This window comes from Thermobia domestica, chromosome 14, assembly GCF_964235325.1.
Source record: "Thermobia domestica chromosome 14, izTheDome1.hap1.1, whole genome shotgun sequence".
Classification (NCBI taxonomy): Eukaryota; Metazoa; Arthropoda; class Insecta; order Zygentoma; family Lepismatidae; genus Thermobia; species Thermobia domestica.
In genome coordinates this window covers 111,020,372-111,035,805 of record NC_137467.1, presented here as the reverse complement: position 1 = coordinate 111,035,805, position 15,434 = coordinate 111,020,372, and the positions used below count along the sequence as shown (strand labels likewise).

Sequence of the window (15,434 nt, the reverse complement as noted above, 5' to 3'; positions counted from 1 at the left end):
TCGATCTTGCACATGCAAATTTTTTATTCACTGTTGATTTCAAAAGTCTGCTAGTGCAGTCCATGCTTCTAAAAGAGTGGTTATATTTAACATTATGGTATGAACACAAGTTCTAGTCGAATTAAATCTAGCTCTTCTGAAGATTCTGTGGTGAAAAAACTATCCAACTTACCTGCTTCGGAAGTTGATGAGCATTCAGTGTGCGACTTAGATTTTATATGTTGTTCTATATCATATTTCCCTTTATTTTTTCTATATCATATTTCCCTTTTTTTTATTTTTTATTTATTTATTTATTTTTTTATAGAGAACTCCTTCTTACATACCCTGCACCATGCTTCGTAAACATCGTTAGTGCGGGCCCTTTTAATGCAAGAATAGCTTATTTCAAACGCTTGATTATACTGACATTTTCCTTGCGACATTGTTAATAGAATAAATCCCTTCAATCCTCGTATAATACAATTGATTGAGTGTACATACGCACGTTAATTAGAATAATAATCACTGCGCGATTCCCACTACCAAGAACTGACTCACTTTGAAGGGAAAACAAAACCCCGTGCCATGAACTGTAGGAATACTAGATATAAATTCCGAAAATATAAATCATTCCAGGTACTCAATCAATTTAATTAACAATTTAATAATTAAAACGTTGAAAGTTTGGATAAATCTATCACTTTAATTTTGCCGTCTTTACTATAGTTTTAGTACTAACTAATGAAACCAGTTTAGTTATATTATTATTTTTTTCTTTTGCAAAAAGAAAATCTGGCAACCCTACAATGCAACGAGGACGAGAAACGCAGCACAGCGCAGCGGGTCTATATTACGAAGTACTAAACAGTGTTGTCAACGTCCAAGTTTTTACAGGAAAAAGGTGCGATTTTCAATGGGAAAATGCATTAAACGTTAAATGAAATTGGAAATACCACAAAAGAGTATAATTCGATATTTTTGGGAAGAAAAAAGAGTATAGAGTATATGAACCTCGAAAAGAGTATAATACTCTTAAAAAGAGTATGCCTGGTCACCCTAGGATTGGTTGGACATTTGGTCATCGGTAGTTTGCTCTCTGTAGTGTGCTAAGAACACCAGCAAATCCTTTGGCAAAGTTGAGATTTTGGAACGAGCTTGCAGTTTTCAGTCATTAGCTCTAATGCTAACTCGTATAGATACTTTCTTCTTGTATTATTTTTGATGTTAGGACAGTTAGAAATGAAATAGCCAATGAAAAATAATGAAACTTTTACTTACATTTTTATGTAGTTGCGCAAGAAAAATAAATAAATAAATAATAATAATAATAATAATAATAATCACGTTTTCGCTCGCACGTACGGTAGATTGGCCGTCTACCCTTCACTACCAACTTTGAGATTATACTTAGTCGGAAGTAGGCAGTGGTTAAACTGCAGCCGTACAGAATCTAGAGAGCGGGAGTGTAAATAAAGAATATACACCCCTCCAGCCATAATCTTATCACTCTGGGAAGATGGGTACACAAAAACTAAAAATGACGGCCAGTATGTCGCGGGCGCGAGCGGATGAAGGTTAATATCTTTCGGGAGCCTTAAGGATATACAACTCTGGCCCTGGTAAAAATTGATCAATATTTTACCGATCCTTATGTCCTTGCATACATCACATAATGCTTGTTTCATTGTCTCTCCTGCTCGAAAAATTAAAACACCACACATTTTATCCGTGCTTCGTTTTCCATGATATAGCATACCTTGTTGCGTTTCTATTACTGTGTCCTTGAAGGGTAGCAGTGATAAATTATACTCAATCACTAACCTAATCAAACGTTTAGAATAGAATATGAATTCATTACGAGGTGTATCTTTATTCGTAATAAACGTATGTAATCCTTTGATCTGAGGAGTTGAAGGTAACACGAATATAGAGCTTGGTAATGGCTGGCCGCTGTAGGAATGTGCAAGTTCTTCCCGCAACTTGAATCCTCGAAGCTGCAATTGCGTGTGAACATGATGTACATTCAGCTAAATGGACACCTCATTTTCTCCTCCACGTGGCACAATAATATCAGCGTGAACCCATAGAAGGGGCGATGTAATAATCAGAAGCAGGCTTCACAAACTTATTGTATTGCTTTAGGACCCTTCTAAATCACGCCCGTGCTGAGAAATGTCCCTTCTCAACCGTCAGGCAAGTCTTATATCAGAATCAGTATCAACAAATATTTTCATATCCAAAATTTTTAGTATTTCTGGATGATAAAAAGTTAGAATACCTTCAAATATAATTACATTTGCACCATACACTGTCTTCGTTCTGTTCTCACGTGCATATGTCACAAAATTATAAATAGGAACTTCAACTTTCTTACCATTTTTTAATCGTTGAAGTGTCTTCGTAAGTAGTTTAAAATCAAAAGCATCTGGATGGTCAAAATTATATTCCTTTCTGGCGGCCAGCTCATACTGTTTCTAATTCAATACCTTGTAGAACGAGTCCATACTAAGTAATGTAACCCACGGCATATCTAAAGCTTCTATTATTTTGGCCGCGACAGTTGTCTTTCCCGACGCACTTCCACCGCAAATACCTATAACATAAGGTTCCACGTGCTCTCCTGCAGAATCATACCATGGTGGTCGTCCTGCAGTACAAATTGTTCGTGAATGGCCGTGAAGTATAGATTCAGGTGCTGTTTTCGTTGCTGATTGCGTTGAATGGGACGTTGTCCTCTGATGTCTCGGCCGTGGAGACTTTTGCGAACCGGTCATATACAAATTTACACTAACGTATGCAAAGCTACTTATTGACAAACACAGTGCTCAACAAAAATGACCGCTACTTACAAACTGGCTGGAATGAAGATAGATAAAAAAAAAAAAAAAAAAAAAGTTTACGTATATTTTTAAAGAAAATTAAAATTGTGAAGCAACCCTCATTGGATTACTCCATATGGATAGATTCATTTTAGAGTATTTATTCTGGTATTTGCATAATGAAGGCGGATTTAATCTTTTCGTAGGTTAAGAACAGCCCAGCATACAAAATATGGCTGCAAAATTCTACCTATTTTGGCCAAGTAAATCTTTTGATGCTTTATATACATTTATTCTGTAACTGAATTGCCATTTCGCTAAACATGCCAAGGAAGGATATTTGTGCAAGGGTTGAGGAAGAAAAGACAAGCGAATGGCATAATGGAAAGGCGCTAAAAGTATAGGTGCGCGCCTTAGTCCTAGTCTCACAATTTACAAAACTTCAGATACAAAATTGAAAATAAATTAACTTTTTTTTTAGTTTACCGTTCTATGATTATGCCTTTTAGGCTAAAAGAGACAAGTGATTAATGAAAGTGAGCGATTGTGAAATTAATATTTGTGCTCTATCACCGGGAATTGAACCCGAGACCACGTCCACCAAAGACACACGCTCTAGCCGTTAGACTGGCAGGAAGCTTTCCTTCCCAAAAATTCTTGTATTTCAGATGTCCAGTTTTTTCGAGGACGTAAGTTAAAATCACAATATTTTAAAAAAATCCTAATTTATTAGTCATCGATATTCAACTAATAGCAGTGGTCGAAGTGAGACGGTATGCGGTGGTATGCCATACCGCCTGTTTTTTCAGTGATGAAGACATACCGTCTCTTCTTTTACAATGATTAAAATATACCGTCACTGGAAAGTAGATACTAAATACCTTTAAAAGTCTTCACTACAGCGAAATAAAACTACCGCTAATTTTAGAGTTTTTCTGTAATATCTTCAAAACAAATAAAAATATTCGTAGAAATATTCGTAAGCAGAAACGTAGTGAACTAGACAATACGATTTTGCATGTGATACCTTTTCCACAATTCACCTATTTGCTTTTGGTATTCCGCTATTTACAGAACCTGCACAAAAAAAAAAGCTAAATCTATTTACACTTGCAAATTGAAAGCAGATAGATGAAAATGAAATGAAATCTTTGAGTTTTACGTCCCACGGTTATGCCGGTTAGGCTAAAGGAGACGGTGTTGATGAGTAATGAATGAAATGGTGGAATGAAGAAAGTGGGGGGAAACGGGAGAACCACGAGAAAACCCACGCACACGGTGTTTGTCCACCACAAAGTTCACTTGGCGGGGGCTGGGATCGAACCCGGGACCCCAAGCACAGCAGACAGATGAGTTATGATCACAGTATCACATGCAAAATAGTATTTTGAAACTGCTAAAAAATTCACTACGTTTCTGCTTTTCTAATATTTTTATTTGTTTGGAAGATATTACATAAAAACTCTAAAATTAGAGCTAGTTTAATTTCGCTGTAGTGAAGACCCTTAATAAATCCATTTTTATACGCAGTAATTGACGAATAACTTTGCACCTAAAAGGTGTAGAAATAGTTTCTAAGTTGACAACACCGATATTTTTTTATAATACCTATTGTTTTTAAAATAAAGAGTCTTCAAACAAGTTCACCTAGTTTATATTTTGATGTACCATATTGAATTGTTTCTTTGTTGTGTATGTATGTGTGTGTGTGTCTTCTTGCCTTAATGCATATAAACACCATGTTTTGAGCATGGGCGGATTTAGGGATTGTCTGCTGTGGGAGCGGATCTTCCGGGTGTTTGGTCGGGGACCGGGAGTTTTTCCGCAAGAAATTATTAATATCCTCATTCGGTTTTGGGGAATTTTCGTGTATAATTCTCTATAATAAAACATAAGGGGATTTTTTCAGAAAGTTGGAGGGGATCAAAGTCCACGCCCTCCCCCTGCGCTACTACAGAGAAGCTCTCAATTGTTTTCAGTAATTATGTACCTAGAAATGCAATCTTTGAGACGACATACCCTCACTGCATTTCAACACTTAGGTAGCCGGTATGTCGAGTCAAAATCGTAATAAAACATACCGCCTCTGGATTTTTTCCACTTCGAACACTGACTAATAGGAAATATATACTCTGTTACTCACTCTTGATGAGTGTTGACCCGTTTACGAGTAGTTAATTCTGATATTTGAGCAAAAAACAAGTCAATAACTATCACTATACTGTAAATTTTCATAGGGTGTCTCGGTAATTTAGTCAGAAAATCTGACACTCGTACATTGGTAGAGTCCGCAGCAAAAAACTTGCAACATGAGCATATAAGTTCATTGTGATACTACGCCTATCAACATAACGTTTAAGTGGCATGAATCACGCCAGGAGAAACCTCAACGTCCTCCCCTGCACACTCATTTTGGAGCAAAAGACTTCGTCGTTTCACAATAAACTTACATGCTCATGTTGCAGGTTTTTTGCAGCGGACTGTACAAAGTTTTGTCGTAAGCTTTGTGTAAGTAGATTCAAAAAGAGGGAGAGAACTGAAATGTTTATTCACGGAATTAATACTGTGTTTGATTAAATGAACTCAAAATTGCCACTTGAGTAGTGATGAACAAATGCAAGACCAAGGCCAAGACCCGGCTGGTTTTGGTCTTGGTCTTGCTTTCAAGAAATCTTATGATTTTCATAGGTAAATTTTACACTGGATATAAGGGATAATAAATTCTACAACGCGCCAATAGTAACGAAAAATACAATCTATGTTTCTAAATGTAATATAGTTCACTTTGTAAGTATAATGATAGTGTACAACATAGGCGATGACCTTTATTTTTGTTTAATGGGCACCCATTAAACTATCATTATAATAATGGGCACCCACGCTTCACTACTTATAAGATAAATCACAACGTTTCTTAATCTTTTCATATTTGTTAACAGATCCAATACTCCACTGGTTCCCAAACTGGGGAGGCTACCCCAGAGATGCATGAAAGAAAATCAAGACGGCACAGATCATTGAAATACCATTAATTGCAAAATTATTTTTACACTCTAAAGGCGTCAGATTTTTTCTTTTCAACCACAGTTAGTTAATCTTTGTATTGAACAAACTTCCAACTAAACAAACATTGAGATTATGTTTTACTGATTCTAATATGTACTTTATGGGGCAGAAACATGGACGTTACGCAAAAGCAATGAAAAAATTGGAGGCTTTCGAAACGTGGGCATGGAGAAAAAAGCAGTGAATTAGCTGGCTTGAGCGGAAAACGAATGAGAAGGTGTTAGAAATAGTAGTAGTAGAGGAGAAAAATACTTTAAGATATAATTAAGAAGAGGAAGAGGAACTGGTTGAGACATTGGCTGAGGAGGAACTGTATTATGAGGGACGTGCTAGAATTACGGTGGAAGGAAATAGAGGAAGGGGAGAAGGAGACTGTAGTTGAAGGAAAGTATTAAAACAAAATTGCTACGTCAAGACTAAGAGACTAGCTGAGGATCACCATACATCGAAGCTTCTCAGTTGCAGCCAATGACCTGCCAATAATAATAGAAAAGCTATGATATGTTTAGCAATATTGGTCAAAAAGAGAGAGAGGCAAAACTAAAATAATAATGATTATAATAAAAGCTCTTAATATTTTAGAACAATTTGAGTGAAAACTGAAAACGACTCAACTGTCTGTCTTAAAAATACAAAATAACGGCACCAAACTCTAAGTTATTTAAAATAATTGCACGAAATCACTCTCACTTGTGAATATGGATTATTTATTGTTGTATAATGTTATATCGCTTAATCCTCGATGTGCCCTATATCCAAGGAGGCTAAAAATTATTTTGATAAACAATTATTCATCATATAAGCATCCGTCCATGAAATCAAGCTTGTGGTCACATGCACTAAGTTTTTGTCAATGTCATGAAAATGTTTTGATATTATCATTATATTGCGAGCGGTGATAATGCTTAGAAATAATGTATAATGTAGAATTTAATCAGATACATATATTTTTTTTTTCTACTAGAATCAAATTCACGATGGAACTTGAAGAAAATGGAGCTCCTAACTTCCTTGATATTACATCAAAAGACAAGCCAATAAGTTTGTTACTTCAGTATATCGTAATCCTTCTGTTGGTACAAAGTATATTCATTTTAAGTCATCTCATTCATGGCTTCAGAAACTGAATATTTGGAAAAACTTCTTCAGGAGAGCTCTTCTACTTACTGATTTTCCGTGTGACCTCAACCAAGAAATTCAGTATTTAATTGAAATTGGACAAATTGAATGAAATGGTGGAACGAAGAAAGTAAGAAGAAACGGGAAAACCCTGAGAGAACCGACGCACACGACGTTTGTCCACCAAAAAAACTCATATGGAGCAAGCTTGGATCGAACCAGGGACCACTTACACCAGAGGTGAACATTGTATCACTTTTAAAAAAAAGTTAACTGATTCGCCGAACGTGCCTATTAAGTTGCTTATTACTAGATTCTACTTAATTTTACTCGCTTTTTACTCATTTAACTCGCTTTACCAGTAAACTAGAACGACAGGGACACGAACATAAACATCATGAACAATTAAAATTTCAGACACTCTCTCCGGGAATCGAACCCGGCACCCCGTACACCAAAGGCGCACGTGCTAGCCACTAGACCAGCGACCACTGAGCCACCGCGGCCACAACATATTTAGTTTACTTTTCGCGGTAAGAGTGCACTTTATGCCGAACATTCATTGGAACCGATTCCTCGGAACAGTTCAGAGATCAATTCCCAAATAATCCCATGAATCGAAGCAATCGAAATAGTGGGATAGCTAAACCTCCGAAGTCGGGAAAATATTTCACTTCCGGATACCAGTCTATCCCTTTCAGCGCAGTAAGGTCATAAGAAATCGAAAAAGACCGGGACACACCTTTTTGCCTGGTCTAGGGTGACCCATGGCTGCCATTTTCCAAAATGGCCGTTCTGTACCACAAAGTGTAGGTGTAAGTCAGGTGCAAGTATCTCAAATGAGCAATATCGGTGTCTATTTATTGGTTTTTGGTGACGCTGAGTCGATTGGAATAGTTTCTTAACATGTAAAATACATAATGAATGACAAAGCCGCTATTTTTGAAGATGGCGGACCTATAATGCTATTTATGGAAGTAAATCAGGGAGTAAAAGTTCTACAAGTGTAAATTTGGTGTCAATTTATAGGTTTTCGAGGTCATTGAGTTGATTGGAACAGTTTTTGGAATGGTCAGATAAATTCCTTACAATCTGACATTTATCAATATAGTCTCATTAGTAAAATTGCTTCGCATCTATTTTTGGTAGTAAAATGTCAAAGAAATCAATATGGTGTGGCATGACCATATTTCCCTGGCGTATCTTTATTATTTATCAGGGTTTTTCAAGAAAATTTTTATAACTGCACATTGCTCCCTCCCAAATATATACAATGACAATGACATTTCCCAGTGTTAAAATTTCTGGAATCAAGTCATGGAGCTGGAAAGTTTGCTTCTATGCTTCATTTTTAGCATCCGAACATCTAATTACCACATGTTTTTGGAGACATTAGAACTTCTATGCCCATGGACATTTGCTCTGGATGCTGTTCATTATTTTCGGTGGTTGCCTGTATTTGTTCGCACTCTGAAGGAGTTACCAACCAGACATCCAGAGATTTACGCGGAATTCTGCAACGGCCATTTTACTAGTTTTAGAACTGAGCATTGTTTTCATCTATCCCAGATGACCAATACCACAAACAAAACAATAAGCTTGTGAAAGGAAATGGAGGTGTCATAGGAATTCTGGATAACAAAGACGCTTTATTGAAGTGGATGTTGGCAGGTCCTACACTTTCTGCAATGTTATCCAATTCCGAGGAGAGTATATTTTTCCAAGCGCAATCAACATCATCGCGACCACTGGATCATCACGAAGATACTATTGTTCATAATGAAAGATTTCGGAAACACGTGAGAAATTTTATTGCTGCTCTAAACGAACATGGAAATCCATTTGAAGGCGATGTGTTGGTATCAATTGACATTCGGCAGATAATGCCAAAAGATGAAATGAGACAGAAAATTAAAGAATTGCATGAGAAGGTACTTCAGCAGTATGAGGAATACGTTACAAATCGTCTCGATTATATTAAACTCTCGATACACGATGTCATTCCGAAAAACAATATTTCAATATTCAATACACCCGTGAAGAAGAAATGTGCCACAAACGAGAAGACAGTGAATTTGCGAAGAGATTCAAATCTCTTTTTGTAAATTTTCATCGCATCGCAATCACGTGAAAGTGATATTTATCAGTTCTTTGCTCACGAGAACCAACCATGTCCCCCGTCTCTCTCTGACAACGGAAGACTACGTCAATCTGCTAACAAGACGTACTTGAGTGTATTAACATCGAAGAGAAGAAGAGATTTGACGCACCTGACTTCAGTGCTACTGTTCTAGACGGTGCGGCTATAGTGCACATTCTTAAGGTCGGTAAATCTAAAACGTTTCAAGACTACTTCCGCTAAGGTTTAAAACCATATATGAATTATGTGTTGAAGACCGTAACTCGAGTAGATGTCGTCTTTGATACGTACAAGTCCACTTCTCTTAAGAGCGATACGAGGCAGAGAAAAACATGCAATAGAGGCGTTTATGTACGTGTTCGGCCATATACTCAAGTTCCTAGAAATTTTAGTGACTTTCTGAAAGAAGGCAGTAACAAAGAACAGTTATTTACGCTTCTAGCGGAGCTGCTCATCCAGGAAATATATGATGGTAAACAGATTGTGTGTACTGTTGGCGAGAATGTTGTGACTTCATCCTTAGTGCTAGATGTGAGTGGTATTTCACCATCATAACATGAGGAAGCAGATGGGCGACTTATGTTACACGTCAAACATGCAGCTGAGCATGGTCACAGAAAAGTATGTATTCGAATTGTAGACACAGATGTTGTAGTAATTGCGATCGGTGTGTTTAGCAAGATACAGCACCTTGATGAACTATGGATTGATTATGGAAAGTTCAGGCACTATATCGCAGTTCATGATATCTGCTCCCGCCTATGTCCCCAGATCCAGAAAAATCTACCTGAATTTCATGCTTTTAGTGGGTGTGACACTGTGTCAGCATTCTGTGGAATAGGCAAACGAACGGCGTGGAAAGCATGGATGCAGTACAGAGAAATGGATTCAGCATTTCAACATATGTACGAAATGGGTTTTGAGGTAGAGGTGCTTGCTGTTATTGAGCGGTATGTCGTTCTCTTATATGATAGAACGTCTCACTTGAATGATGTGAACGAGTGTAGACGGATACTGTACACGAAGAAAAATCGCGCAATAGAAAACATACCACCTACGAAGAATGCACTTATTCAGCATATAAAGCGTGCTGCTTTGCAAGCAAAACTATGGCACAATTGTACAAATCATGAATATATGACACCAGATCCAGACAGCTATGGATGGAAACGAAGTGGAGATCAGTATACACCTATTTGGACAACAATTCCAGACATATCCAAAAGTTGTAAGCAACTCGTTGCATGTTCTTGCAAAAAGCGCTGCTCTACATGCAAGTGTGTGAAAAAGAGTTTACCATGCTTCCAACTGTGCACATGCGAAGGACACTGCTCTACAGCAAATTTTTCGTAAAATTAAGTTCAAATTGTTCACAACTTTTTCCTTTATTAACTATTGTAAATGCACTTAATAAATGTAAATGTATTTGTTTCAGTATTAAACAACTTTAAAATATTCTAAAAAACTGAGTCACCTCTGAAACCTATAAATGGACATGAATTTTACACATGTAACGCTTTTCCTTCCTGATTTATGCTCAGCTTGAGCCTTATACGTCGGCCATTTTTGAAAATTGCGGCTTCCGGCAATCAAGCATATGTCTCACCATTCCAAAAACTGTTCCAATTAACTCAGTGACCTTGAAAACCTATAAATGGACACCAAATTTACACTTGTAGGACTTTTACTCCCTGATTTACTTCCATAAATAGCATTATAGGTCCGCCATCTTCAAAAATAGCGGCTTTGTCATTCATTATGTATTTTACATGTTAAGAAACTATTCCAATCGACTCAGCGTCATCAAAAACAAATAAATAGACACCGATATTGCTCATTTGAGATACTTGCACCTGACTTACACCTACACTTTGTGGTACAGAACGGCCATTTTGGAAAATGGCAGCCATGGGTCACCCTAGACCAGAGAATGTGTCCCGGTCTTTTTCGATTTCTTATGACCTATACTTACTGCGCTGAAAAGGACAGACTGGTATCCGGAAGTGAAATATTTTTTCGCTAAGCTATCCCACTAAAAGGTAAATTCTGAACAAGTTTTGCAGACCACCTAATAAGTAATCGTAATCTCACTTCACACCAGCAAACTAAGATATAACAATGATAATAGATTACGATTGCTAACCAAATGATCTACCACACTCACCAAGAATTCACCCTTCAGTTACTACGTACAGGGACAATATCCTTGAGAACTGACGCTGAAGTCTTCCGAGAAATCAACGCAGGTGAAACGGTGACTATCAATTTTGAGATCTAAATGGGGGCTACTGCCCAAACCCCCCGCTCAAGTATCGGTACTATAAACACATCCAAAACAACAATAAATAATCGATCCACTACTATAAATTTAACGTAATAAGAAAAAAAAAATACTGTAAAATAATAAATTAACACTCACTACTAATTATAAACCAATCCAGCATGATAAACAAGAGAGAGAGAGAGAGAGACAGGGGTGTAGCCAAGGGGGGGGCATCGGGGCCAGGCCCCCCAAATGGTTTCCTGGCCCCCCAAATGACCAGCTTTTAAAACATCATAGTAAAATTATCTCGCTTCATTCATTTAAAAATAATAAAGTTTATTGACAATTAATAATTTACGGTAAAATAGTATGGAGAAATATTGTTTTTCCATACCGATCGAAAAATAGTATGGTATCTCTTCCTTATACCGATCGAAAAATAGGATACTTTTTTGTGACAGCAGATTATACAATTTACTGCGATTTATATTTGACAGTTTGAAGACAAACGTTTTAACAAGGTACTACAAATACAGCCATAAAACAAAGGTACTAAACTGATTTGTAAGTACAGTATATTTTTATATGCTTTAACAAGTGTTTTAAAAGACATATAGGATGGAAAATTTGGTGAGAAACAATGTTTTTATTCAATTTGGATTTCATTCCCTTTCTCATTTATTTCTACTCAATGTAATAAAATAATTATGTCATTTTAGTCACGAATAATAAATAAATATTTTTGTCAGGAAACCGTAAAGAAATTAAGTGAAATTTCAAAGAAAATCAATCTTGTGCAGATAGGTTCTGTATACAAGGTCTTACATTTAAATATAAAGGTAACCAAGAAAAGTTTGTTGCTTTTTCACTCACCACCTTCGAACATCGATATGTGTCACCTAATCTGGAAGATCAAAAATAGTCCCCATCAGCATCGACGACCTTCCATAGCGGTAGAACTTGGGCGGGTCGTGAAACGAAGAAGGCATTTTGGACTTTTACTAGGGATTTGAACTGGCGTCCTTTAAGGTGATTGTCCAAAGAATAGAACAGGTGATAATCGGACGATGCAATACCCGGGGAATATAGTGGTTGCAATATTGTTTCCCATCCAAGGCGGAGAATGGTGTCCTGAGTCATCCTAGCCACGTGGGACTTAGCGTTGTTCCATAAACGAGGACCCATTTGCAATTCAGAAGTGATGGCTCCAGAGTTTTTAGTTTTTCTTGAGCACAGCTCAACTGGTGACACTACACAGTTGCATTGATACTCTGACCAGCTGGTAGCAGTTCCCGAGGCACGATGCACCAAACACAGAAAAGGACCTTCTTCTGTTACAGTGCTGGTTTCGGCTGTTTTGAAATCGGTTCATGGGATGCTAACCAATGATGACGACGCCGTGGAGCTTCATATAGGACCCACTTTTTATCACATGTCTGTCAACACTCTGTCCAGAAATGGCTCCGAAACAGTAAATAAACACAGGCGACTGCTGCGTTGCCTTCTGGCCCGGAGTCAAAACATGTGAGACCCATCGACCCAACTTTTAGTGCTTCCCAAGTTGATGGAGGTGCTGCCGAATGGTTTCTCCACACACTGAATTGTAGTCCCAGTTCCTCTTTGTACATGTGTTGGTCTTCCGGCACGTGGCGTTTTCCGGTGTTTCGTTATCGTTCTTAAACTTGTTAAACCATCGCTGCACTGTCCGCGTTGTCACAGTACCCTCACCAAAGGCCTGGCATATCTTCTATCCCGCTACAGCGGCGTGTGACCTCCATTTGAACTCGTTCAGCATACATGCTCTTATGACGCTCTTGTGACGTCTTTACGCAAGTTCACGGTGTATCTGAATTGCCACAACCAGGTATAATAGTATGTTGGATATACCCACACCAACAACTGACGTTCGCCTTATCTCCACTCGCATTCAACTCATGGTGTGAGGGCCAATTGAACACAGACCTAACCAAAAAGTGACAGAACTTTCTTGGTTACCTTTATAGTTATGCCCAAAAGTATAGCGTTTGGTCCCGGGCAGTACTTGATTAAGCATAATAAAAAACTATCTTGAATATAGTTTATGGAGAAAATAATAATAATAATAATAATAATAATAATAATAATAGAAGAAGAAGCTAAAATAATGCTTTTAGTTTTCTAGAAGGAAACCAAAATTTTCCTTTCTTTCAGGCCCCAAAAACACTAGCACCAACACATTTTCTTTTTTGGCTTTGTACATTGTAGCTGCCCCTCAAAAACGACGGGCCCCTCCTACACAAACCTGCTGGCTACACCCCTGGAGAGAGAGAGAGATACATTTCACCAACCAGCCAGCAGCAGCCGGAACAACCAGCAGCAAACTATCCACTTCTGATTACGGTGCATTCGATCCACATTAAATTTAGGTCTACCGAACAAACTCTCGTCCACTTCAATTGCTATTCCAGGAACTCCGATAGTTTCAAGACACACTTTCCTACAGAAACACAACCAATTCGAAACAGTGTGCCTACTACGTTTCAAGGAAATTCCAGAACATTCGCTGATAAAAAATTTTCTCAATGTTACTTCAGTATCACAAACATATTTCAACAAGAAAAAAAAAATCTGAAACTCACTTGAGAATATCAGAAACAAAACGACATCCAAACTGACTTAACATCACACTTCACCAACGCAACACACACGTTCAACCTTACAACATTCGAACATCAGTTACGAATACAAAACAACCAATCAGCGACTTCAACACAACCAACCAACCACAGCACAAGAGGCAACATCATTCGAACATCAGTTACGAATACATAACAACCAATCTGCGACTTCAACACAACTAACCAACCACAGCACAGGAGGCAACATCAGTGCCACCAACCGCGAAAACACCGATTCCGTACCTATTACAAGTAACAGTGATTCCATTCCTCCAATGCCACGACCTGTGACAAAATCACTTCTTCGGCATAAAGTGCACTCTAGCCCTTTTCGCTTATCTACTTCTTATGGACACAACTTTTCTTCGTATGATTTTCCAAATCCAATCATGGGCTGTCGTAAATGGATCAAATTATGACAAAAGTAAGACACTGAAGTTCTTATATCGATACCTTGTAACAATTCATAGAATTATGTTCTCGGTAGTCTCGTGAACAACCGATTCAGAAAAACAACATACTGTAGCTATATGCTAGAGGGGCAGATCGACTCACACGGATTGCATAAACTACTGGGAACACATGAACTCCAGCGGCATTTTTACTGAAGCTAAATAACTATTAATTACATCTTTAATTGATAGGAATTAGTATTAAATGAACCATTCAAGTAAAAGATGTAATGATCTTTTCCCTTCCTTTTTACATTCTTAAAAAAATCCGAGTAGTACCGTTACTTGTGCAAGAGTCTTGGTCTTGCATCGGGATTCCTGGCCTTGGTCTAGGTCTTGCAAGACTCTTGCAAAAACTGTAAGACCAAGATTCTTGCGCTCATCACTACACTTAAGGGCTTTCACAGAGGAAATATCATCATAGGTATCCTGTCATTATTGGCAGGTCACTTGCCGCAGCTGAGAAGCTTCTATGGTCCGCGGTCTTCCGCTAATTTCTTCGTCTTCACGTACGATTCTTTTTGTTTTGATATCGTCCATTAATAGTAGTCTTCTTCGCCCCCTCCCTCTCTTCCTGCACCATACCCTCTAGCACGTCCCTCATGATACAGGTCCTTCTTAGCCATGTCCCTTAGTTTCTCTTCCTTTTCTTAATAATATCTAAAATTGTTCTTTTCTCTCCCACCATTTCTAACACCCTCTCATTCGTTTCCCGCTCGACCCAGCAAATTCTCTCCGTTCTTGTCCATGCCCGCATTTGAAAAGCTTTCAGTCGTCTTTCATCTTTTTTGTGCAGTGTCCATGTTTCTGATCCATACAGTACAAAACTCCACATGAAACATTTTTCTGAACTCTTTATTCAAGGTCTCTTTAAGATAGACTTTTCTTTCTCCAAAAGGTTTCTTTCACCATTTCTATCCTTGCTTTTATTTCACG

The 15,434-nt window shown here is 37.8% G+C and overlaps 2 protein-coding genes and 1 pseudogene across 6 annotated transcripts in view; 1 reads left to right on the top strand and 2 right to left on the bottom strand.

Moving 5' to 3' along the window:
- Window positions 1-14,694, bottom strand: part of LOC145670288 (uncharacterized) — a 119,809-nt gene extending 105,115 nt beyond the window's left edge. The window contains exon 1 of the mRNA XM_081738739.1: window positions 14,008-14,694. Coding sequence (XP_081594865.1) covers window positions 14,008-14,051 — 44 coding nt within the window. The 5' untranslated portion in view covers window positions 14,052-14,694. The remainder of the gene's footprint in view (window positions 1-14,007) is intronic.
- The window catches only part of aop (ETS variant transcription factor anterior open), a 438,519-nt gene that overhangs the window by 352,939 nt on the left and 70,146 nt on the right, over window positions 1-15,434 (top strand). The gene's annotated exons all lie outside the window — the stretch shown is intronic.
- LOC145670630 (uridine-cytidine kinase-like 1 pseudogene) lies at window positions 1,359-2,858 on the bottom strand (annotated as a pseudogene).